At 32.3% G+C, this 26,915-nt stretch overlaps 2 protein-coding genes across 5 annotated transcripts in view; one reads left to right on the plus strand and one right to left on the minus strand.

Moving 5' to 3' along the window:
- Positions 1 to 26,915, plus strand: part of NaCP60E (Na channel protein 60E) — a 252,197-nt gene that overhangs the window by 99,377 nt on the left and 125,905 nt on the right. For all 3 annotated transcript variants that reach the window (XM_070108268.1, XM_070108270.1, XM_070108269.1), the window contains exon 3: positions 1,707 to 1,915. In XM_070108268.1, coding sequence (XP_069964369.1) covers positions 1,707 to 1,915 — 209 coding nt within the window. The remainder of the gene's footprint in view (positions 1 to 1,706; positions 1,916 to 26,915) is intronic.
- Positions 1 to 26,915, minus strand: part of Tpc2 (Thiamine pyrophosphate carrier protein 2) — a 120,783-nt gene that overhangs the window by 3,479 nt on the left and 90,389 nt on the right. The gene's annotated exons all lie outside the window — the stretch shown is intronic.

Here is a 26,915-nt window from a genome sequence, read left to right on the forward strand (position 1 = left end):
TTGTGTTCCGCAATATATTTTTGTTCGCAATTACAATAGCCAAAAGCTTTCTATAAGGGTATTTTTACAGCAGACAGCAGACCTTTAGTGCAAAGTCAGTTCCAAACTTATTCCCATAAATTGTTCGAAATCTATTAAACATAATTATCGCCCAATCAGGGAAAAAAATCAGCAAATTTTTGTTAAAAATTTCACATTTCAAGTCCAAATTAATGAAATAAGTTTATGAATGTTCAAAATTGCAATTTTTTTTAGATTAGAAAACGGCTACTCGGGTATCCTACAAAATTTTCTTTACAAATTCAAAGAAGTAATTTATGTATTGATATGAAAGAAAACATGAAAATTAATATGTTGCAATACAAAATCAAGGTCAGTCTTAAAATCGCTTATAATATTACAGAGGGCTTCTTAAATGAGTCTAATAACAATTTTTCTAAAACATATAAGCAATTTGCTAATTGATTACATTAAGCGAGTATTTTCTTTTAATAATGTGCCGAAAGTAAGTTCCTTAGCTTTCTCGTCGATTTCCATTATTATGCTCGGTCAAAATTGAAAGATCATTAAGGCAGTATATATAATTGAATAGAATTGCCTCACATAAGTCTATAATTATGTTATACTCGAAGAGGCAACGGATCGGACCACTATAGCATATATATGCTGCCATTCAAACTGACTGATATATATCAAATACTTGTAAGCAAAATGTTTTATTTGTGAAGGGTATTATAGCTTCGATGCAGCTGAAGTTTACTTTTCTTTTTTTTGTTTGTTTTTAGGTTTCATCCACGGAGAAGGCCGGAATTTTTGTTTTAAAAAAATTACGGTGTATTCTTAAAATAATTATAAATATATCCTTAAAATTATATAAGTTAGCTATTAGGAAAAAAGTGTCTATTATATCGGACTCGGAATATAACTTCAGTTTACTTAAAATCAATGTTCATAAACCATAATTAAAGACGCGTGTAGTAATTTGCTGCCCAGCATTGTTTCATCCGCAAATGGTTCTTGCTCCGAACTAAACCGAACCATTAACCCGATTATTTTCTCTTATTTCATCCATTGAGTACACTTTCATTTTCTATTGTTTTTTCCGATTCTACTGCTTCACTAGCCTTTAGCGGCTTTAGCTAGTAGTGTCCATTCCTTTAGCGTTCACCGCGATATTGGACACAGCTGCCGACTGCCATTCCCTGGCCAAAACATTATTTTCGGCGAACCATTCACTAGATTATTTATGGACCGAGTGAGCAATGGTAAAATTAGAACAACCACAAGCACTGTTACCAAGACCATGAAGCTGCTACTAAAAGCAATAAACGCCATGCAGTGAGAGCGAAAAACTTGTACAAAATATATAAGAGAATTATTTTGCAGCAGCAGGATCAACGCCAACATACAGTATACAACTTTTTTTTTTAAATAAATACCTCATTCGCTTAGCAGCTCGACCTCAATTCAGTAGAGTTTATTTCAATATCCGTTTGAGGCCGCCAGCAAATAAACAAATCGCATTGCAGCACAAACAAAAATTCAAAGTTTTCATTCCAACCATTTGGGAATGTTTTTGCAACACGGTTTAATACACAAATATAGGTATTTTATAGCAGTATTCCTACTCCTCTTTGCAGAAGCTTGAATTTATTTTCGTATGTTATTTCATCATTTGTTTTTGTTGTTTGTTTTGTATCTTCCAGTTGCCAAACATCAAGTCGTTGCCTACACACAAAAATCGCAAATCAAACATGAGAATCGTCACATTCAATTGGTGCGTGAGTATGGCTTCCATCCGAGGACGAAGGCGACTGTCGAGGATGGCGACGTGTTGCCAAAGAAATTCGAACCGTTTCCGGAGAATATGTACGGCAAACCACTGGAGGAAATTGATAATTTCATCTATGAAGAGGTAAGTGAATTTTATTAGCAGTATATTTCGTGACAGAAACTGGTTAGATGATGAAAATGTGGCGTTGGAGAATATTCTACTTTTTAATAGCGGCCCGTTTGGGATCGATTTCAATTTGGAGAAATTTAATATACTCGGCATGTAGAAAAATTATGAGGAAGTGTAAAGTAGAAATATATCATATTTGAAATGGATATCATCTCAAAAAGGTTTAGTCCGTTTATAGCTAATTTCTGACTGGTCATATTGTTACTACACAATTGTAATAATAATATGGATATATTCAGAAATTATTATTTTAATTTCACAATTGATTAAAACTTTTATGAAAATTTAACTTATTAACAAATAAGTCAGATTGATACTAGGTTAAGACTAGTTGAAAATTTTTTATTGACAAGTATTAACTAGGGCATTTGGCACTAGAATGTAACTAGTTTAAATTGAACCAAAAAATATATAATATAACAAAATTATATTTTCCATTTTCTGTTTACAAATAAAAATAATAAATAGGTTATAAAAAAAAACGCTCGACTATGCTGAATTTGAAAAAGGGGCTTGGGAAAAAAATACAAAAATATTTCATAGAAAAAAGGATGTTTTTCTACAACGAATTGCTTACTAAGGCAGCAGAGGCTTTTAAGTCTATTTTTATTTTATTTTTTGCTTAAATACATACATATTAACATACATATATGTTAGTCCATCAGTCAATCAATCAATCTAAATCAAGTGACTCATTTGTCATCCCAACTGATGTGGCAAGTTGCCGTTGACATCAAGAAGCATTGACACTTCGTAAAGCCTAAAATAACAACGATGTTTGCGAAAATGAGCCAACAGTGATTGCTTTCTTATATTCCACCACTTTAGTATACATACATATATTAATTCTATTCTGTATACGGAACGAATTCTTGCCTCAAACTACACCTGCTGTTATTTATCTAGTCAGTAAGTTGCTGGCTGATATTTGCTCTCCAGTTGGCTGTCAAATATTTTGCTTCTCGATTTCCTGTTTGAACGGAAATTTTAGTATTTGTCTTTGCACATACATACACACCTAAGCACTCAGTTGAAATGGTAAAGTTGGGGGAGTACTACATGTATCCATGCATATGTATATTTTATAGCCTGCCAATGGTTTTCTTGTACGGCAAACTGTGCCAAAAACATGACATGACAACCAATGAAGTTGCCAAACTGTCAACAAGCAGTGACGCATGTAGAATCTTACTGCTGGATAGCGTCCGCATTCCAATTGACAGAAATATCAACAATTGGAAAAGTGGTACACACAATTGACATGTCAAAGAATGGGAATTCTGTGATAAGGTATAGTAATTGGCCAATTTAATCTCATTGGTATTTCATGAGAATAATTTTTTCAGATTTGAAGTGATAGTATAGTAGTAATAGAAAATGAGCGCATTAAGAGAACTTTTTTACAACACGACACAGTTGAGTTAAAATTGAGACAACTCAACTTTTTAAACAACTAATGTAATTTTAGGCATTTCAAATTACAACTAGTTTCAGTCGATGTAAAAGTTGTACTCAGTTGCAAACTTAAAAAATTTACGATTTGACTGATAACTAAACAATGGATTTGTAACGAAAAATTAAAAGAATACAGTTCAGTTCTCGTTTGCGAAAGAGTTAATAAATACTATATTATACTATCAAATTGTAAAATTTCAAACGAAGTGTAGTTGAGTTTAAAGTCGCAAAAGGCATAGTAATATAGGCATAATAGTCCGGCGTTTATGCTTTTTCGTATCTGAAAATATTCTCAGTTTAAGTTTTAGTGTGTACAGATCGAAAAATTTTGAGTTTTTATGGAAGTCATCAAGAGCTTTAGGTCTATGTAACCTGATCACTATCAACTCGGCAGCATGCCCCAAAATTAACTGAAAAATATTTTCTCTTCCCACCATTATCACTCATAAGGCCTACTTTTGCTCTACAAGTCCATGAAAGAAAAAAGTTCTTCTAATGTACTTTCTTTTAGTTAGGAGGTACCTTGTGCTTAACTCAGCTTTGGCTGACACTGGAGTTATCAATTTGTTTGGTTTTGGCTTTCGGACTTTTTATGCATAATCAAACTTAGTATAGTCAGTGGGTTTTTTAATGAGACTATCAATTGTGTTCTCCAAACATAGTTCAGTTCTCACTCCAAAATGATCACTTATGCTTTTAAGTGTGGTCAGAGTAGTGTGGAGAAATTTTTATTGTGAAGTTGAGTTGTGTTTGCTTTTTCTTAGATTAAATGCTTAGTAAAATATAAACTGAGCTAGAGTTTAAAGACAGCTACACAATTGAATATATTGTTGATACCAATATAACTCAAACATTTATGAATGGCCGGGAATTTAAGACCACAAGCAATCGAAAAAGAATCAAAACTACCTACTGAAGCTTCTTCTTCAGCTTTGTGTGAGATTAGCTAAATGAAAAACAGAGAAATGACAGAATGAAAACTCATTGTGTCTTCAGTTGGTATGCCCTACCATAGATCACGTCACTGCAATGTCAATGGTTGCGGCATGACGCCTACATCAAATTCATAGATTACCACTTTTCCCTAAGAATTTTTCCAAATTTCTCCTTGCAAAAGCGGCAAGAGGAAATTTTCACTTTTCAAATGCCAAACAATGGTGAATGCCTGCGGCGCAGCAGGCTAGTAGAGAAGACATACAGGAGAGGAGGGAAAGACATGACAAAAAGCAACGCGCAGCATATTTCAGAACCAATGAATGCAATGCTTGTTGACGAGTGAACAGGAAAATTGCATTTTCTCTGAAGCCAAAAGAGAAAAGAAAGATGCGGCAAGGAAAGAAAGTTGAAGGAAACTAGGCATACGCGTGCCTAGCTACTGGCGGTTGGGGCGAATAAAGAAATTCGCAATTATTATAAGAGCGTGTGTATATACACAGACAAGTGTGTATGTATGTATGTGTCGGCGTGGCACAGCTACTGTGCAGGATAAATGACATATTCTGCGGCAGCTGACAGCTGCAAATAAATTTCACTACAACAGTTTTGCTTAGCTGCCAGTGCAATGCGTCGAGATTTATGCGTTCTAGCTGCACACACATACACACACACACAGAAAAATAATATTACTTTCACACACATATATATAGATATTTACATATATCTCCACTTGTTTCCTGCAATCTTGCAGCGCATTTTCCATTTTTATGTATCTTGCTTCATTTGTGAAAACTCCACGCACAAATACATACACACACCCACAGAAGTATGTATATATGTGTGTGTTCATTCAAAGGCACTTAGTCAGCGCTTAAATGTATTTAAAAAGAAATGTGTTAACTCGTTGCCACACCATTGAAAGCCACAAAGGCAGTTGCCTTTACTTACAACAGCAAGTACATCAGTGCGTATGAGTAATGTTAATTATGTGTATAGCGCGCATGTGAGTGTTTTACCTTTGACCAGTCGACAATGCGACTTACATAAGTAGCTTTAAGGCTCATAAATTATTTGTAAGTGTAATAAGTTTAGGAATTTGTTAGCGGTTATGCATTACTTATGAGGGGACTTGTTATAGCGCAAAGCACCACACACACACATACAGAAAACGATGTGTATGTGTGTTTGCGTTGTGGTGCCTTTGATGCGTATTAACGCTTAATGTGTGGGTAATTAATCATTCATCAAACAGTGTTATATACTTTATGTATGTGTGCGTATGTGTATGTGCAATCAGGCGACGCATGTGCTATGCTGCAGGACGCAAAGCCCTCAACTCGCCACATATGCCACTTGTTATTAATTAATTACTTATGTATTTATCATATATTCTGTTATATACATTCATAACATTGTTATTGCTATTGTTAATATTATTATTCTCTCTTTTGAGCTACGAATTATGCGTACGGTTAATTTGTGGCGGGACGGCATTGTGGCAAGAAAAGTTGAGACCGCAAACAATTGTTATGCATACACATATCTTATGTATTATTTATTTGGAAGCAGCAAAGTTCATTCGCTTATTAAATGATATTTAAAGGATAGAGAAAAGCACATGAGAAATTGTTGCATACCTGAAGGCGCTATATGCCTTTCACTATCCGGGACAAAAAGTAAAGCAAATTCTTTGTATAAATGAAAGTCTAAGAAAAACTCTAGTAAAATTTGATGAAGCGCAATTCTCTAGATCATTTTAACGCTTTAACAACAGCCCACAACCATATTATTCAGACAAAGATTAATCAAAACCAGCGCTGACAAAATTTTAAACTGGCGCATCAACTTGTCAATATTGATCATAAAGAAGTGACTGAAATCTGATTCTCGACAGAACCGAGCAATCCAAGCAGCTTCAACTCATTTTACTTCTAGTGGAAGCTGTTTTGAATACGATTCTTCCACAAAAGTAGTGTTCTTGCAATGAAGACAAGATGCGCTGCAGTTGAGTGCTCGAAGTGTCAATTGAGATCCACAAATATTCTGAACAGACAGACGAGTTTTTAATTGAAATTTATAATTCATAAAATAGAAAATAATTATCGAATACGCGATCTACTTTAAAAATGTTAATAAGAATACACTTAAAACTTATTTTAAGCTTTTTTGTATGGGAGATATATGTTATATATAGTTATCCGATTTTCCTTATTTTCACTGTTATTGTTAAGCATGTTTTATAGAACAGTTCTGCAAAATTACTTGATATTCGTTTTTTAATTAAAGACAGGCTACCGGAAAATAAAATAACTGAATAAACGGTTGCATGTGAGATATGTGATATAGTTATCCGATCTTGCCGATTCCGAAAAATGATCAATAGAATATTAAAATGTACCTATGTTTCATTCGGATATCACAAAAATTCACGAACAAAGAGAAATCCCTAAAAGATAAACATCGCCCTAAAAATCGCTGGCTCGAAACCGGTTTTAGACCCGTAGTCGCTTAGCAAAGTTGTTCAGAATGATCCGTAGAACATTTTCTGCATACGCAATTTTATAGAAAAAAAATCGACTTGCATTCAAATTATTTAAGAATTTAAGCTTGCTTGGTTGAAAAGAATGTCACAGAAGCGCTTGAATGCAACGTTTGCACTTAAAGCATCATTCGACCCACTGCGCTCTGGAATTAAACTTATTCGCATGAAAGCATGGAAAGTAAATGTAGATAGTATAAATTTCTACCAATAAAAATATATGTATATTAAGAAAATATGATTTTTTTAAGTGTATTCAAAAGAAAAACAAAGAAAAATGTTAACTTCGTTAATTTCGGTTGCACCGAAGCTATAATACAGCTTACAGGTGTATTTCTTATAGGATAAAAAGGTATAAAAAGATTTTTATCTTCATTTTGTTCAGTCAGTATGTATGGCAGCTATAGGCTATAGCGTTCCGATATCGGCGCTTCCGACAAATGAGCTGCTTATCGGGGAGAAGAGAATGTTAGTAAATCTTCAGATCAATATTTCAAAAGCTGAAGGATTAGTGCGCGTGTATACAGACAAATGGTAAGACGAATATGACTATGTTGAATTAGCTCGTCAGGCTGATCATTTATGGTATATATTGGGTAGTTCACTAAGTACTTTCGTTTTTTAGTACAATTTAAACTCAATTTTATAGTGTAACGTGAAGGTTCGCTTTAGACAAATTTAATCTTTCAGCAAACCCTCGAGTTGTTATTCGACGATTTCGATAGATTAACGACTTTATTTTATTTATTACGTGAAGCCGCGAGGATGCTCCGAAATTGCGAAAAATGCAATAAAATCAGCTGTTGTCAGCGTAGTAAACGACACAATATATAAGTATTTTTTACAATCTCCAACATTTGCTTCTAGGTGTTAAAAACTTTTTGAGAAACCATACTTTGTTGCAAGTATAAATATATACTATATTAAGTTATATATTTTTTAACTCAATACAAATTAGTTAAATAGTTAAGGCAACGAAATTTGTATATGAGAATGGAGGCATTATGAGTTTAAAAATATAATAATATTTATAATGAGATAGTTTTGAAGCTTTAAGTTTCATTACAATATAGTAGTAACAAATAGCATCGATTACTGGTTCAAAAAGGGTATTTATCTGATGAACCTGACACAGAAGAAAAGCCATAGAATAAACCAAATGTAAACACAAATTAAACACCAGTTATTGACCAACAAAAGTAATCATCAGTACTTCAACTATTAAACAGCTACGCACTTTAATGGAACATTTTCTACATACCAACACTAAACCTAAACACTGTTGTCACATTTTTATAAAGGACACACACACAGAAACTAAACAACTAAGCAACTAAACGTTATTATTGTTTTTTTTTTCAGATTTATTCATAGAAAATTTAGTGCACAAGTTGAATGCCCGCCACAGCTAAGTACAGTATGTGCACTTCTGTATTTTATAATGTACTTGTATGTATGTGTATGAGATGGTCAGCCAGCTCCAACTTCTAAGCCTTTTCACACACACATAAATCTAGAGAGTAAATAAAAAAAACACTGTATACACAAATAAATAATGCGCCGTCAGGTGAGTGCGCTGTGCGCTGTGCGTGGTGTTATGAAGCACTGTGTATGTATGTATATATTTGCATGTGTGTGTGGTGATTTGTAGCGAAGCATCAGCAAAAATGTCAGCTTTAACACCTGCTGCACAAATACAGAGACACAGCTAAAGTACACACACATACACACAGCAGTTACTGTGGTAGATATTTGTTTATACTAACAACAATTTACTGTTGCGTTTGGTTCTTTCAACCGTGACTTCCCTTATTTCGTATGCGCTTTGTGAGCAAACAGAGACTTTCTATATACATACTTGTACATTACATGAGAGTACCATATATGCGAGTTGTATTTGTACATATGTGCGTATTCGCTGTCCACAAAGCCACATATACACACACAACGGTAGATGAACAGAGGAAGACCTTAAAAGGAAATGGCAACAGAGAAAAGGTGTTGACAAAAGGTGCAAAGTGTCAGTGAGATAGTTATTGGCTTGAATGCGCCTCAAAGGCCGGCAAGCGATAAAGTGGACTTGTCAGCTCAGGTGAACGCTTATATGTTTGTATGTACATATGTACTTTATACTGGAAAAACATAATGTTGGGTTAAGTGAAATTGGCGGCGGGCCGTTATTACGACTAACATTAAAGAGCAAAGTAATTGTGTAGAAGCAAACAAAAAAATTGTTAAGTTTGAATTTTCGCTTTGATTTGAGTTTAAATATTTAAATTTTATTTTTTTTAAATATTTTTTTTTTATTTATTTCAAATATATTGGATTTAATTTCTCCATATTCGAAAGCAGTAAAAGGTTGTAATTGGCGGATACATCCAACCACAACAGAAAAATCGTTAAGATCTTTTGTAAAAATGTTTATGGTATGTAACATATGGTAGCTATATCCTATAGTGGCTCGATACCAACGGTTCCGACAAATGAGCAGCTTTTTGAGGAGAAAAGGACCTGTGTAGTTTGAGATTGATATCTCGAAAAGCGAGGGAGTAGTTCACATATATAAAGACTGACGGATATGGTTTAAGCGAATCAATTTTTCAAGCTGATTATTTATAAATATATGTCTACTAGGGTGTATCATTTAATTTTTTTTTATTTCTTCGCGGACACGTAGAAAATTTTATTTTTTATGTAAAAAAAAAAAATTCTCTGAAAATTTTAACCTTTAATTTTAATTTTAGGTACTTCCATTTTCCACATATTTTTAAAAAAATTTATTGAACAGCTGGTTTTATCGAAAAACTTCCAAAGGAAAAATTTTAGGAATTTAAATTTCTGACAAAAAATGTACTTACGCTGATGTAAAACTGCTTTGTTGCAGAGATATAAACGATTTATCAAATAAAAGTAAAAAACTATAGATTTTAATAAAATTTATGTATCTGAAACTTGTTTCAATGACTTTATATCTACTTTATTTAAATCTAAAGATATACACAAAAAAAAAATTAAAAGAAACACCCAAATGTCTGCACTTTATAGGAACGTTTTCTTCTAGCTGTAGCAAACTTCGTGGCAAACTATTCAGGGTATAACTAGAAGTTGAAGCAGAAATAGAGATAGTAAAAATCAAGGTCTGAGACATAACTTGAGTATCATTTGCGATATCTGTATGAAACTTGATATCAGTTTTCTTTGTTGCTCTGAAAGGATCGAACTTTTCCCACTACCTTTGAAGTTATTCTAAACAATTTAAAGCGCTATAACTCAATCACCATCACAAGGTCACATTGGACAGAGATAAAATCGTTTTTTTTTTTTTTGTTTCTTTTTAGAATCTTATAAAAAAACAAAAATATTTTGCTCTCTTTACTTCTTTCATTTTCGATATGTATTTAATTAGAATTTATTAAAAAAAAAAGTGTGTACCATTATTTGAATTGACTTTTATTAATTTTTTAGTCGTTTTAATTATTATTCCATTATGTAGCTAATTAATTAACAGTTATGGTACTTATAGATTGTTAATGTTTTGCATGTTTTTCTTTGTTTTATTAATCATCTCATTTTCTTTCTTTTAATCGTTTTGTTTTACTTTGACTTAATTTCATGAAACCACGATAAATTGCCCGGAACTATGAATATCGATGAGGGGATATGAGACAACATAGTTGATAAAGGTGGATCAGTCAATGGAAAGTCGATAAGCTTGTTATATGTTCAACGCATTAAAAAGGAGAAACAAGTAAAATAAATATACTTGTGACAGCAATTATTATTACATACAAGTATGAAGTTTTTCGGTTTTATGATCGATTTCCCTTATATGACAAATTTATCTTACCTCTTGTGGGAGATTGTTCTTTAAAACTATTTTAAATATTGGCATAAAATTGATTTTGTGGAATATATATTTAAGCAAATAAACGTTTTTGTACAATACAAAATAAAGCTTAATAAATTGTAGTAAGAAGATAAATGAAACTTACACTATTTCTCTTCGCTCATAAATCAATGGCCAAATATTTGATTTTTGTCTTAAAAGATTTGCGGCAGTGATAAAAATAGTGAATAAATTATTAAGTAAGTTACTTGAATTTTACTATTTGAATGGAAATTTATAACTAAAATAAAAAAATCGAAAATCTCTGCAGAAGTTCTATTGTTTGTATTTAAAATTAAATTTTTTTTTTAGTTATAATATTGTAATAAGTTTGTTTAAATTTGCATACTTTTTTAGAGGTGAAAGTATATCTCAACTGAGAAGCTTAAAAGCCAACAGCAAGACAATAGCAAAAACCACAAAATTATTTTGTATTTAGTAATTTGATGCGACACTAGCTTCCATAATTAGCTTCTATATGTGCGAAGACACACATAAAATATTTATAACAATCCAGTTCAACTTAGAGCATTGACATTAGTCTGTCAATAAACAAGCTGTCATAAAGTAACCGACAAAACCAACACAGCCACCACGGCCACAATTACTCTGCTTTCAACGTTTGTAAATAAAACAAAATAACCGCTATATAGGTTTCTAGGCAAATGTGAGTGTGTGTAGTTTGAAGCGCATCCATTACCATTACCATTATCAACTGTCATTCAATTATATTTACGCTAATCAAATATGAATCGATATTCATTTGTTGGCATAACACAAACACACATATACACTTACACTTAGATTCACATACATATTTATACACGCATACACAATGAAAAACACATACACACATGTACATATATGTTTATATCAAAGAGCTTTGGTGTTTGCTGTAACATTAGCGTTTGCAAACAAATGCAAATATGTTACTCATCCGCAGTGGTTCACCTGGTCTGCTGCGGCGGCTTTATTTGCATTTGCGTACGATGTTATTGCTAAAAGCAAGAAAATCATTTATAAACCAAATACGAATTGCGTAATTCAGTTCAATGTGTGAGAAGTAAGCCATTTGTGCGTGTAAAACTGTTTAAATAAATAACTAAGGGATAATGATGGCTTCACGTTATCAATGCGACATGACCGCTGACCACAATGTGGTTGCAAAAGTCTACATAAATTTAAAATATATTAATTATGGCGTTAATATGTGTCAATGACGAGTTTTTGTGTATTTGAAGTAAATAATTTTCATATATATGCGATTTGTTTAACTGAGATGATATCGTGAGCGTAAGTATTTTTTATGGTTTTGATGAAAAAATTTAAAATTTATACAAAAAATTTTGAGTTCATAACTTAAAGGTTTTTACTATGCCTTCCAGTTAAAAAAAAAATTAATATAAATAAAAGTACATTTATATGCTCATGGGCAATCAATTAAAATTATTTTTTTTTTAAATATAATTAATATATTAAATATTCAAGCAAAAAGTTTCATTTATTAACTGGCATAAAAAGGCATATATGTGTGTGTATTTAATATTAGCATTAAGTGCTTTAATTGAAAACTTTGCATTGTCATTAAATACAATTTGAGCAACATAAATTAGCTTGTTTAAAATGTGAGCGACAACGGAATGCAAGAAAAGTAACGATGACAAAAACTATATACATATATACTAAGGTGGGTAAAATAATCGATTATTTTTTTCACTTTATACTCTTTAAAATTGGTTGGTAGACGCCTCAAAAAAATTCTCTCCAAGTTTTGACCCACCCTTATATGTACATAGGTATGTATGCATAAGCTTTATACATACATATAGTTTCATTAACGAATTGCATTTGGAGTGCAAAATAATTTGCGCGCAATTGTTATCGATACATATACCTATATAAATGCAAATAGCGACAATTCGTTTTGATTGCTTTAATTAGCACTTAAAATATTTGCGAAATCAATTAATTAAACAAAACTTTTTTTTTTTTGTTGTATGCAGTTGTTAAAGATTCTTTAATTGCAAAATTAATGGCAAATATTTATGAAAATATAATGATGAATGTGCTGTGCGTGTTGAATAATTTATGAAGTCGATATTTGAATGCGTGTGAAATGCAGATGTTGCGTATACGCCACGTGGCACCCACGCAATTTATGAGCAAATGGAGGTTGTGTGGCGGTTGATGACCAAATGTGGGAAGTTGCAATTGAAGCTATGAAATAGCTTGCTTGTGTATCAAAACAAAAAAAAAAAGTTCGTGGGTTCGATTTTGGAGTGCAAATAATGAATTTATTATAATATAATAACTGAACTGGGAGAAGGATAATAGCTAGGCATGAAAATAAAGCAGAAAAATAACACAAATTATAAGTATGAGAGAGAAGAGTTAACTGCGGCTGCACCGACGCTATAATACGCTTGCAGGTGCATATTATAGTATATATCTTGTTTTTGATCGTCCGATCTAAACAATCTGTTCGCAGATCGTAGCGATGTCTTAAATAATAATCAATGCCAAATTTCATGAAGATACCTTCTGAAATAAAATAAGTTTTCCATACAGACTTGAGTTTAATATTTGAGTTATAGCTGAGCTATATGCTATAGTTGCCCTATATCGGTGGTTCCGAGAAATAAGCAGCACTTTGAAGAGAGAAAGATGAGTGCAAAATATCAGACCGATATCTCAAAAATTGCGGCATTAGTTCTCGTATATACTGACGGACATAGCTAAATCGACTCAGCTCGTCACGCTAATCATTTATGTATATATTTATAGGGTCTCCGACTTATCCTTTTGGGTGTAACAAACATGGTTGCAAACTTAAATAAGAGTGCATAATGTATGGATGATGGGATAAAAATTAAAAAAGCTATTGAACTTATAAGAAATAATTCGAACAAGAAATTCCCAAATGTACACATAAATGCTTTAAATAATATTGAAATAGCTTTAAAGCAATTTTAAACCTCAGAAAAATCTCGCCCAACAGGATTTACGCATATTAAATAACCGAAATCACCAATATTTCAACAATTATCAGGTAACAAGGACATAAATACATACATATATTTACATTAGGACGTCGGCATTTTACTCAAGTTGACTATTTTTTGGCAGACGCCGCTGAAAATTTCAGTTAAAGATTAAAAATATTTGTATCACGTAAAAAAGCTATTTCTTTCAATTTAATACATGCCTAAATCATTTTACATTCGCACGTATTTAACATAGGATTTTTTGATTTTTGCAATAAATTTTCTATCTTCAAAGCAATCAAACTTATAAATTTCAATCAACAATTTTTTGTAGAGCGGAAAGCGTCATCTTATATTCGAATATCTTTTTTCAAGGTTTTAGATTTACTAAGTTTTTGCAAAATATTAGGCATGCGAAAAGATATATGATTTAGTTACGGGTTAAATTATACGGGTTAAAATCTATATCAACTTGCGAAATAACGGACACCCTAATATATATACATATTTAAAATTTTTTGTACTTGCTATAAGCTATTAATTTTATTATGCATATAAAACAGGTTTAACTCATGTCGTGAACATGACATGGTTATTTAAATGATTATTTAATAAACATTTAACACATATGAACGAGAATTTCCGCTTACACATGAGCGTGAGCTTATTTAAATGCACATTTATTACTGCGCTGCAGGAGGGAGTGATTTCGTTCAAGATTGACTGCAATCAAAGGCAATTAATCATTGATTATTAAATGCCTGTGTGTGTGCAGAATGCAAGCACTTGTGCGAAACAACTATGCATTTCGCGAGCCTATGCTCTGGCATTGATTTTCCGCAATTGTATGTTTGCATACTTTCAGGCGTTTCCGCTGCTCGTGGCAGCAGCGGCAGTAGCCTTCAGGCGATCGCTTGGGGCCACCACCACGTTCAGTGAAGGTTTACGTTGCAATATGCATCACTTCCTACAAAACAATGCATACACAGGCATTTCCTGAGCATCTGTTAATAAAGGTGGATGTACTTATATACAAAAGTATGTGTGTGTGTTGGTGCAGGGAGTAGTGATGCTCATATAACTATACATATGTACTGAGCAGAAACATGTGAACATATGTACTTTTTATGCTTGAGTTTTAAAATTCAATCAATTACACTCAAGTTAGTTTTGACTAATAGATAGATGCATTCATCTACAGCCAGACTAACATTAAAAAATCAATTAGGAAACAAAAGTATTCACCAAAACAAGTGCGAAAGTGTAATAAGGTTTAAACAAAAAAATTATACCAAAATTCAAATCCCAATTATGTAAGGCGACTGCTAGATAGTTGCCGGTCTAATAGCCCTGGCGATTATATCAGGACTCTGCATCGTGTAAAGCTACTAACTACTATTTAGTTTACTTAGAAACGTAGACAACATTTCTATTTTTTGACTATAAATATTAGAAAAATAAAGATATTTTCTTTAAGGATATTTTATGTGCTCATACTACAAAACTCGCAATATAAATGGTGTGTTTTTTAGACGTGTGGGTTTCAATAGGTTCAATGAGTCGCGTGGCTACGCTGATAAACTCGAAACGATTCACGCTTTGGAAGATTTTATTTGGCGTGTTATTGCTGACATACGTCCCTAATTGCTGCAAAATGCGGTTGAAAATTGAGCCTCTCGGCTGGAATTTATTCGAGCCAGGCGTGACGGTCACTTGCCTGAAATCATTTTTAAAACATCATGAAAAACCCTTATCTTTTTAATAAGGCAAAATTCTTGGTCATAACATTAAATAAATTCCGTTTATTTCCTTTTGAAAAACACATGTCTTAAAAAAAAAAACAACACCAATTACAACAAGTAACAAGATTTGGTAGTAATACAAAATACAACAAAAGTGGCAACAACCTATGACAATTGTCAATTGCCATTCGCAATGTTAAGTTTGGTGTACCGTTGCCTAGCGAGTACTATGCTCGCAGCAGTTGTCATACACAGCAGGAATGAAAATATGAATGAAAAAATAAAAATGATAATTAATGAAGATACCTTAATTGAATTGTTGTTTGTTACATAGGTAAAAAATACTCGCAACTCATTTGTAGAGTGCTGCCGAGTCGTCAGGCTGGATGTAGATATACTATTATTTATTATATTATATATGGTAAGCTTATATAAACATTGCTGGTAATCCATGTAGAATTTTCGAATGATTCATATGAAAAAAAAAATTTTTTGCATTGTACAAAAATATTTGAAATGTATTTTTTGTTAATTTTAGCATTGATATACTTATTTATCCCATTAGTTGTCCATTAATTTTATCTCAACTTTCATGAGCTGGCCGCAAACCATAAAGTATAAAACTCAAATAGACAAACTATTCTACACATGCGAATATTAATAGAAAAAGTAATAAAGCAAAATACATACACACAAACTATATCCAAATATATGTTAGATAGGTTCATAAGCGTCTACTTTTTTGTTGTTGGTACTAGGTTTTTTGTTTTGTTTATGAACTTGTTGCCAGCTATATGCATCTTTGATCTGTGAATGTATTTGTGTTTTTGCATTTTATTTGCTTCACTGCCACTTGCCAGTTAACGTCTTTCATTTCCATTTCTCGGTCTACCATTTTTTGGAAGCATCATCAAACCAAGCAAATAAATAGAAAGGAAACAAATCTGTGTGTGTGTGTTTTTTTTGTTTGTTTTATAAAACAAAGGGTATACTCGTACCTCAAAAACGCAATCAAAATGGATGGAAATATGAAACGAGAGCGGAAATCAAGCAAAGTAAACAAAACTTATTAAGCGAAACATAAAAGAACTGAAATTCAGGTCATGCAGATCCTGTAACCACACATCATAAAAAATTTCTAGCACAATCACATGCCCATACACATGTATGTATATGTGAAACTATAAATCATGGTAACATATATACATATTTGTGAATATTTGAATTCCGTAATTCAGCTGGCAAATTCTTTGCGGGAAAATTTTATGCTTTATATTAAATATAGATGTAACATATGGGCATCACATGTACAATACTTCAAATATTTTATTTATGAATATAAAACACATCGATTCAATGTAGCATCTGTGCGCATTTCAATCAAGAACAACAGAACCTAGGTGCCAAAAGTCGAATACAGCAATAACATAGTGTAATAAATATAAACAGACATATACTTTGACTCAATAGATTACTCTTTCATACTTTACTGTTTATTCGATAAGAAAACCAGAAAAACCGTTAACTTCGGTTGCACCGAAACTATAATATCCTTCACAAATACAAAAGATTCCTTACAAGAACTTTGATCGTTCAGTTTGTATGGTAGCTATATGCTAACGTGACTCGATCTGAATAATTTTTTCGCAGATTGCACTGTTGCACAAAAACCCATGCAAAATTTTATGAAGAATGAAAAAAGTTTTCCATACAAGCACTTCATTCTGATCGTTCAGACAGACGGACATGGCTAAATCGACTCAGTTCGTTATGCTGATCATTTATATTTATACTTTATAGGGACCACTTTAAAGAGCTTTAAAATTGCAAAATATAATTTTTGCACCAATATTGTGTATAGAGGCTAGCCTCATTATAGCAGCCATAAGGCAACCGTATACCAAAATTTATATTATGCATGGCAACTGGCTACTGATATACATATTTATTTATAAACTACTTACGTATCGATGCTAATATTTAATCTGTGAAATGTTTATGCTTCAAAGCTTTTATGAAATAATTCTTTTAAAATTATGTTTTATGACGCTCCAAAAATCCAAAGAAACTTGAGCATTTCACTCGCAAATTAAAATTATTTTCAAAAAACTTCTCGATTTCATGATTAGATAATTTATCTCTTTAACGAATATATCGATTTAGTTAACTTTCTATTTTGGTTAAAGTGAATATCCGCTTAATGGCATTCGAATTCAAGCTTCGACATTTCACTAAACTCGGTTGAGCCAACATTTAAGTGTGTATTGAATAGGATTTTGAACTGATTTTGACTTCTCAGAAAACATGTGCATACTTTCTGTGTATTCTTGAAAACTATAGAAATTACGACCTAATTTTCTTTGTCATAAAACTTAAAAGTAGACGAAGAGAAAGGGATGTGTAAATAGTTTCTTGCAAGCAGTAACGAAATGGCCAAGCAATTGCCTCTCGTTGGACTATTGAACAGAATAAGATAGAAATATACCATTCATAGTTTATATATTTAAATTAGGGTCTGCCGATTTTTTAAAATAAAGTGCCATGTATGTGGCATACTTTTAGGGTACGAATTTATGGAAATTGTTATACTATCTAATCAAATTTGATTGCAACTATTCTTATGTTCGTGTGAGATTTGATCTCCCTATATCAATTAGTGTGTGTTAAGTAGCTGTTTCTTTACGAGGCAAAAAGTTTGAGTGCCGATTTTTTCCATGCAACAAACTTGAACAAAGAGTTTGCTTGACATTCTGTGTTCCCTATGGAATCACGGCTACGGAATCTTCATTCCATGAAAATCGTGTGGTCATCGAAAACTTGCCTCATGCGAGTTGACCATCCAGCTCTGTTACTAACAAAAACATTGAACAAATCAGAGAAAAAATACTTTAAAATTGTCCTATTGGCATTAGAGAGATAGCAGAGGATCTCAGTATCTCTTATGAATCGACTCAACAGATTTTGGCTATTGTTTTAGGTATGAAGCGTGTCAATGCTAGGCTCGTACCAGAAAACCTGAAACTTTTGCAGAAACGACGGCGAGTCGAGGTCATAAAAGAAATGCTTAACCAGATAGCTAAGAACCCTACATTCCTCAAAATCATTACCGGTGACGAACCATATGTTTATGAAAATGGCGTCGAAACTGTCCAATAATCTAACGAATTTTAGCTCGCCCGAAATGAATCGAAACCGAAAACCCAAATTCACTGAAGACAATGAAAGCCATCCCAGCCGAGAGTAATAACAAATGTATGGAAAATTGGTTTAAGCGTTGGCATGCTCGTATTGACTCAAGAGCCTATTGTGAACGTTATTATCACCTTGTGTTAGAATATTTTTTTTTTTTTGTTAGCACGGATCAATTTTGATTAGATGATATGATTCGGCGTGAATTTCCTAAAGACTAGTTAACCCTGAGAAATGATCAGTGCCAGGGCTTACGATTATTAAAAGATTATTATTTAAAAAAAAATTATTGTCATATACATATGTGAATTTTAAGCGTTTTTGTTTTTGATTTTTGTTGTTTAATCGCAAATAATTTCTACGCATTATATTTTAATGCCTATCGATTAAAGTATTCATTTAAAATGCTTTAATAAGCCGCTAGAATAAAACGCAAAGATAATTAGCTTCATTCGTTTCAATTTGCGAAAATTGCACGGCAACTTACACTAGTTCGCACACATGCATACACACACAAAACAGAAGCGCATTCTTGCCAACCTAACCTCAACAAATTTCGGTTAATCGACTTTTGCCATGTCCAATCTCAAAAAACCACAATTAAATGCCAACAATTAGAATTTGAATAGCAAAATAAAGATCAAAATAGAAATAGAGTTGAACTATACTCTATTTAAAAAAACACACACACATATACTTGTACACACATACATACATTTTAACAGCCAAGCAATGGGCGCAAACGCTGCTAAAAATCAACAAATAAATTTTTTTTTTAGAATTTAACAAAAAATATGCTTATAGTATAGCATACATACACACACACACACGCACACAAAAAACATTTGAAAGGCTTTCAGGCGTGTGAAAAGCGTAAGTGAGAGGAGGTCAAACTAGCCAAGTAAGTAGTACGCGCTGGTATGTGTTGTGAGGGGAAGACAAAGAGTCGCTTAAAATTCCGCTGCGGCCTTCAACTTTCCGCGGCAATAACACAAATAATAACAACATGCGCCACAAATAAACAAACAAGCAGGCAAATGCGCTACACCGAATGCAAAAGCAACCATAAATACAACAAGAACAACTGAATTTGAATATATCATACAGCTACAACTGAACGTGTTTATACAAAAACCAAAACTTACAATATATAACAACAAAAAAACGTGTATATACTTTTACAACAAAATTAACCCTTTTCGCGCTGTTGCAGCAGCAATTAAAAACGGAAGCGTCTGTTGCCGTTGAAACGGCAAAAGCCAAAAACTGTGTGCCGTTCGAAATGCGGGGCAAGCGCATAGCAAGCATAACGCCAATGGAGATTTTTTGCCAGCGAACAAATGGGGCGACGCAACAAAATGTCATCATGAATGCTTAAGTGAATTTCATACCATGCCATGACATGCTATGCTATGCTATGTTGTGGACAGCAGAAACAGTAACGAGTATATATAATATGTGCATATAAATATTACAACAACAACACGAAATTTTAAGCAAAATGCATATTTAAATATTGAATGAAGCGAGTGGCAGAAGTGGCAGGGACTCTCACTGCTACAGATTTGCTCCTTTCGGTGGATGGTATATGGAGTAAAACAAAATAGCAAAAACTAATAAAAAAAAAAGCTGCAAGAAAACTCAGCCTGTCCGCTGCAAAGCTCCGGTTCGACAGATTTATTTTGAGTCAACAAAATTATCACGAAAAATTTTGCAGCGCAAATAAGCAACAAAAAAAAATTTCAAAGGATAAACGTAAAAACTATTTAACGCCGAAACTGTGAGAAGTTTTCTGTTCATAAAAACAAAACCAAAATAAAATAAAAACGACAGACCATCGTAAAAAGTATGTGTGCGAGGCAGGCCAAGGCGGCAGGAGGCATCCTGCAATCAGCAGCAAAGCAGAGTGACTTTTGCAAATTCGTGTTTATTTAACATACTCTACTCTATTTTATGAAAGCGCACAGTGGGTTTGGTTGCTCAAATTATTATAAGTTTTTAGTGTGAACTCGTTTGAGATTAATCAAGATTAATTCACATTTTACCAATTCTAAACGAAAATTGCGGAATTTATTATATTTATTTTTAACATAAAAGACAATAAATTTATTCATTTCCGTATTTACAAAAATTAGTAAACTGAATTTCCTGCACCAAAATTAAAAACAAACAAATTTCAATAAAATATAAAAAATTATGTTTAATAAAATTTGTTAATACAATTTCTTGTAAAATTTAAAAAAAAAATTTTAAATTTACGTTTTTTAAACAAAATGTTTAAAAAATTTTGAATTACAATTTTTAGTCAATTTTTTTTATACTCAATTTTTTTTTAAAAGAAAATTCTTTTCTCTAAAACCAATCAAATTATTTTTAAATATTGTTTTTTACAAAACTTGTTTTCTCTGAAATCAAACACCCCAAAAATTTATTTTGTTTTAATTGAAAAAACGCTAACTCACAAAAATATAGCATAATAAATTCTCTAAAATGGCGCTTATAACGAAAAATTTACTTCAAACAGAGTTGCCAGATTGATTTTTTTACTATTTTTTATAATTTTAAAATTGTTGTGAAGTAACATAAAATAAACAAGCAACAAATACTGAAAATATGAAAAAATAAAATTTGCTTTAAAAAATATATAAAAAGCAATAAATTGCGGAGCACAAACGATCTTTAAAAACACAAAATTACAATAAAGTTAACAACTTAGGTTATTCACATTATAGAAAACAGGCAAAGTATCAAAAATATATTGGATAACAAATAACGCTACTACAAAATTACTCTACGGGCTACAGAAATCAATAATATTTCTAACAGAGTTGCCAGTTTCATATAATATTTTTGCCTCTTTAATTTTATGGAATTATAGGATATAATCCAGTAACAAAAAATATACAAGCAACTAGTAATGAAAATGGGTATCAGACTAGGGTTACCATTTAACATTTTCAAACTTTTAATTTATAATAAAATAATTGTTTTAGATTGTTATGATATATATAAGCATATGAAACCCGAATAAACAAGAACTCATATAACGAAAAACTTTACAGTAGAGTTGTCAACTCAGGTTTTTCATATTATAGGAAACTGATAAGGTTACAAATAACTTTTATTGAAGTTTGCGATCCTATTAAAAAAATTAACGCAACAAGAAATAAGCATTAATTTCAAAAAATTTAGGAAAATTATTACCATTTAAATGTTTCAGGTTATAATTAACTGATTTGTTGTCAAAAGCAAAAAAAAAATTGTACTCAGGAATGACAATCCCAAAAACTTAAAACATTTTGTTTGAAAAAAAAATAATAATAATAAAAGTCACATTCAAGCTTTAACAGTACTTAATAGCGCATCTAACACCGCCACTGTTAGTACGCTAGTCAAAGCACGCTCTTTTATTTTTTCTTTGTTAAATAGTTTTCACTATTTTTACCTTGTTTTGTTTGCACCATTTGCCACTAATTTCGCTTAGCGTTGCTTATTGTTCTTTTTCGCTGCGTTGGACAGTAAACGAATTGTTAAAATTGAAAGTGTACTACGGAGTGTGTTGATAAAAGGAAAATGAAAATTCTTAGAAACACTTGCTTACAACACTCTTTGCCCAGTGTTCTTTTTTTACTTGCTCGTGATTTTTTCTTTCTTGACTTTTTATTTCAACGCTCTTCGGCGGTCGTGCGCCTCAAAGTATGCTAGAGCCCATTTGGATGCATTTCGCTGCTTGCTTTATATGTATGCATGTGTCTAACATCGGCGGTAAATGTGCTGAACTGAATGCTGTTAGTGGTTTCATTCTAATTAACATTTTTAAGCGAAAACAAGAAACGAAACCAAAATCAAATAACCGCAGTGAAATTTCAAATTGCATGTCAAATGAATGAAAACACTTTTTTATTTGTGAAATTTCAAATTCGTAAACATGTTTTGCAATTTTTCATTTATTTTTTACTTCAAATTGGACATGCAGTGGAATAAATTAAAATTCATTTGAAAAACAACTTGAGGAAATAAGAGAATATATGTGGGATAAAACTTCTTCGTGAAGACTGATTTTGATCAATTTTTTCATAGTGAAAACATATCGAACGAAGTATCAATATTTTATTTCAATACTGAATTCGGTAAAAATTAAAGCTATTAATATTAACGATAACATTTCATTTAAAATTGTCTCATGAAATTATAAGCCCGAAACGTTTAACTGGATCTAAACGCTTACAGCGGAGGAAATATAATATAAAATATAGTTTTTATAAATTATAATAATATAAATATAATATATAGTTTTTATACATTAAATTGCCAAAATTTTGAAAAAAATTGATAACAAAAAACAATTGGGGATCCAATATAAAGTTCAGTTGGTTCAAGTGCAGTTCAATGTTTTTATAATTTTGAGAGCACTTAGAATTCTAGATTAAACATTATACCATCTTATCAAATCTGACTCGGACTGACAAAAAAAAATGTGGAAAACGGTTGGCCTCAAGGGCCATCCCTGCAACTTCCCTCAAATTTCATACGCTAACGTTCAAATTTCGCTTTTTTCACTGCTTTTGAGCTCTTCGAAATTTTTCGTTTTCGATATCTAGCAAGTAAATCAACCGATTTCGACCCGGTTTGTGGCAAACGATGTGTTTCTTCAAGGTTTAGAACTGATTAGTTTTTGGTGTCGATCGGTCAAGTCGTTTGGAAAAAATTCGAAAAAAACGATTTTTCAAAATTTTTATTTTTGAGATTTCTCAAAATCTACTGGTCCGATTGGGTCCAAACTTACACGAAATTTAAGTGCAATGAAACCCTTTGGAATGCCGTTTAGTTTATTCAAATCGGTTGAGCAGTTTAATAGTTATAAGAGGGTCACATACATCCACACATACACACATACATACAGACATACGGACATCATCGTAGAAATGTTCGGGGAAGCTTCCTCGACCCTCAGAACGTCGAGATCTGTTGAGAACTCGATTTTTGCAAAATGGGGTGAAACCAATATCTTCCCGATTTTTAGAAAATTTTCCATTTTCTTAGCGGGAAGTTAAAAATTTTAGAGTCAATACAAAATAAAACTAAGCACGGCACGCTTTGCAGACATCAGCCAGAAACTGGAATCTGGAATTTAGAATTAGTTGTCCTTGCCAATTCTCGATAATGTTTCCCGACTGTAATAAGATACTTTCTTCATATACCATAGTTGTTCTTTAGTGGTCCACGGATCGTACAATTTAGTGGGATTTAAGTTAAAGCTCTTTCTAGAGTTTTAGCTCGATAACCTGATATATGGTACATCATTAAGGAGTACACCTTGTTTGATGTTAAACAAAAAGACTTGTTTCCCGCATCTCGCTAGGTTTTACCTTTAAAAATAACACATTACAACTTTTAAATCGATATCTCAAAAAGTTTTTGAGTTACAAGCTTTTAAAGTGCAACCGCTCAGTTCAATCAGCTCGCATCAGTTCTAGATGTATGTACTGATTAAGCAAGTCATAGCTCAGAGTTTATAAGACCATATGAATTTCTGAGTAAGTGAGTGAGGAATATGCTTTTAGAATGGTTAGTGCTATTGGTCCAATGCATACTAGTAAATCTAGGATAAAGTTTTTTCGAATGAAAACATAAATCTTCAGTAAATGCTTTAATGAGGCGACTATTAGCAACCCTAGATTTATTAAGCATGCTCTGAGATTCTTCATATTAGAAATACCCCGCAAATTTGTCACCGAGGAACTATTAGGATATTAATATTAATTTTTAAGAGCTCAAAAAATGTTTTAAACATAAGCTTACTTTCAGGAAATAGTTTTTATTTTCGAATGAAATTTCCAAGGTATTGAACTTTCTTGGTGGATTTACAGCATACAATCTTGATAACTTGATTTACACAATTCTTCAATAAGAAAATGCAAAAAAATATCTTAATAGAAATTTATATTTTTTGAAAATTTTTCGAAAGCATTATTTTATAAAACACTTTTTATTTAATAAAAAATCACGAGGATTGAGTAAATGATATCACAGTATTCCTACATGAGCTAATTTGATGGAACATAATAGAAATTTTGAAAATGTTTAAATTATTAAAAATTAAAAAATTTCCTACAGGGTATTTCAAAATAAACCAGAAATGTGCCACAAAATGCTTGAAAGCGAACAAAAAAAAAACTAGCGATTTTGTGATGCAAATCACAGCTGCGTGATGCCGTATTTGCGCTGCCTGCTTTTAGGGCACATACTTACAAACAAATAGGAATTTCAACACACACATACATACATACATATATGAGTATGCATATCTGATTGCATGTGAGAGTGTGCTCATGTGTGCATGCACCGTTTGACTACCTTCAAAGTGGAATAAAAAAAAAACAACAAATAAAGGAAAAAGTAAAAAAGCCGCTGAATGCAAGAAAATAAGAGAATGCAAAAATGCGAAAAACATGCGGTTTAATTGAGGTCACGTGGTTTTATGGTTTATTGTTTCATTTTTACGGCATTTTCATTGTTTCATTACTTAACTTTCAGCTGCTGTTGTTGTCGTTGTTATTATAAGTTGCTTTGCTGTTGTGCGATTGCAGAACTCGTGTTTCTAATTGCTATTGCTATTGTTATTGTTGCAATTTGTATTTTTCGCATTGCTGCGCTCGCTGTGTCTAATTTAGTGCTGCTCGCACGTAGCTCACAACTGTCGCCACCACAAATACACAGCCAGAGAAATTCATTAAAGACAGCAATGACATGAACACACTACCCAACACAACTACACACACACAAACACACAAGGTTAGCGAACTCACACATATCATTTTTATAACGGTATACAAATTAGCCGCAGCGCTTCACACTCAACTGCATTACTGGGATTTATGTGACAAAAACAGCAACAACAATGAGAGTGGATTTGCGTGCTCGTGTGTGTGTGTGTGTGCTGTGGATAAATTTAATGGAAAGTGAGCGCAGCGCAACGTTTGTGTCATAATTTATTTGAAGTTTGTGCATTAATATTGCTCCAAATAATGTTATTGTATTTATATATATGTATGTATATATATATATATTTGTGTGTATGTGTGTGTATGTGTTCGTGTTTTATTGCTTTTAGCGAAGTTCACACTTTGTGATTGCGTAAATTTTCCGTTTAAACTTTCGCTAGTCTATGGTGCATTATAATAAATTATGAGCACAATAGCAGATAATTTGTATTGTTTGGCAATCGCGCTGACAAATTGCAAACCGAAAAACGGTTTTATCTCTTTTATTGAGATTAATATGGCTTACTACGCGATTAAGTGTAGGTGGAATATGACAAAAAAAAAAAAAAATAACTGAAATGATTTCGTTGGTGGTACTAGAGGGGAAATTCGCTATATGAAATTAATGGGACAATTAAAATTTAAATAATTTTTGACAGAAATTACAGTTTTTGATATATGATTCACCTAATGGTTATGTTGAAAAGTACTAAAATTGCATTAACTCCCCAAAGAAATACGTCAGAAGCATTCAATTTCTCAGCCAAGATGGTAGGGTAGGGTAAAAATTGGACGTAGCACCGCCCCTTTAAGCTGAAATTTCACATCTTACAAATTACTCAATAAGACTAATATACTCAATAATAGAATTCAATCACCAACGAAGACATCGAAACAAAACTTTGCAAATAAACTGCTTTCAAAGTATACCATCTCCGGCCAAAGACGGTCGAAATCGATCCATAAATTTCCAAGCCTCTAGGTACGGACTCTGTGGACACTAGTGCCTATAGCTGATTTTTAGCGAAAATATCGGTTAATCTATGAAATAATATTGAAATTCGGAGAAAATATTTTTGTATTTTGCCCTTGTGTCGAAAATTGGTAATATCGTGTTAATATCTTTCTTAGAACAGATATACTTTATATACAGGCCGGTTGACTTTATACCGCAAATATAGGTCAGTATGTGTGTTATCCTAATGAAATTCAAAGAAAATATCTTTCCAATAACAGTGCATCACTGTGCCTAAAATAAATCAAATCGGACCAATACTTCCCCTAGCCCCAAACACCTAATATTAGGATTTTCAAACATCCGCTTGACTTTATACCTTATATATGGGTGATGGTATGTGATGGTATCTTAATAAAATGCAGAGAGCATCTATTTCTGTCAATTTGAGATATCTTAGCAAAATTAAGTGAACGTATACTTTTGGATATACAAGTACAAT

The sequence above is a fragment of the Bactrocera oleae genome, chromosome 4 (genome assembly GCF_042242935.1).
Source record: "Bactrocera oleae isolate idBacOlea1 chromosome 4, idBacOlea1, whole genome shotgun sequence".
Lineage (NCBI taxonomy): Eukaryota > Metazoa > Arthropoda > Insecta > Diptera > Tephritidae > Bactrocera > Bactrocera oleae.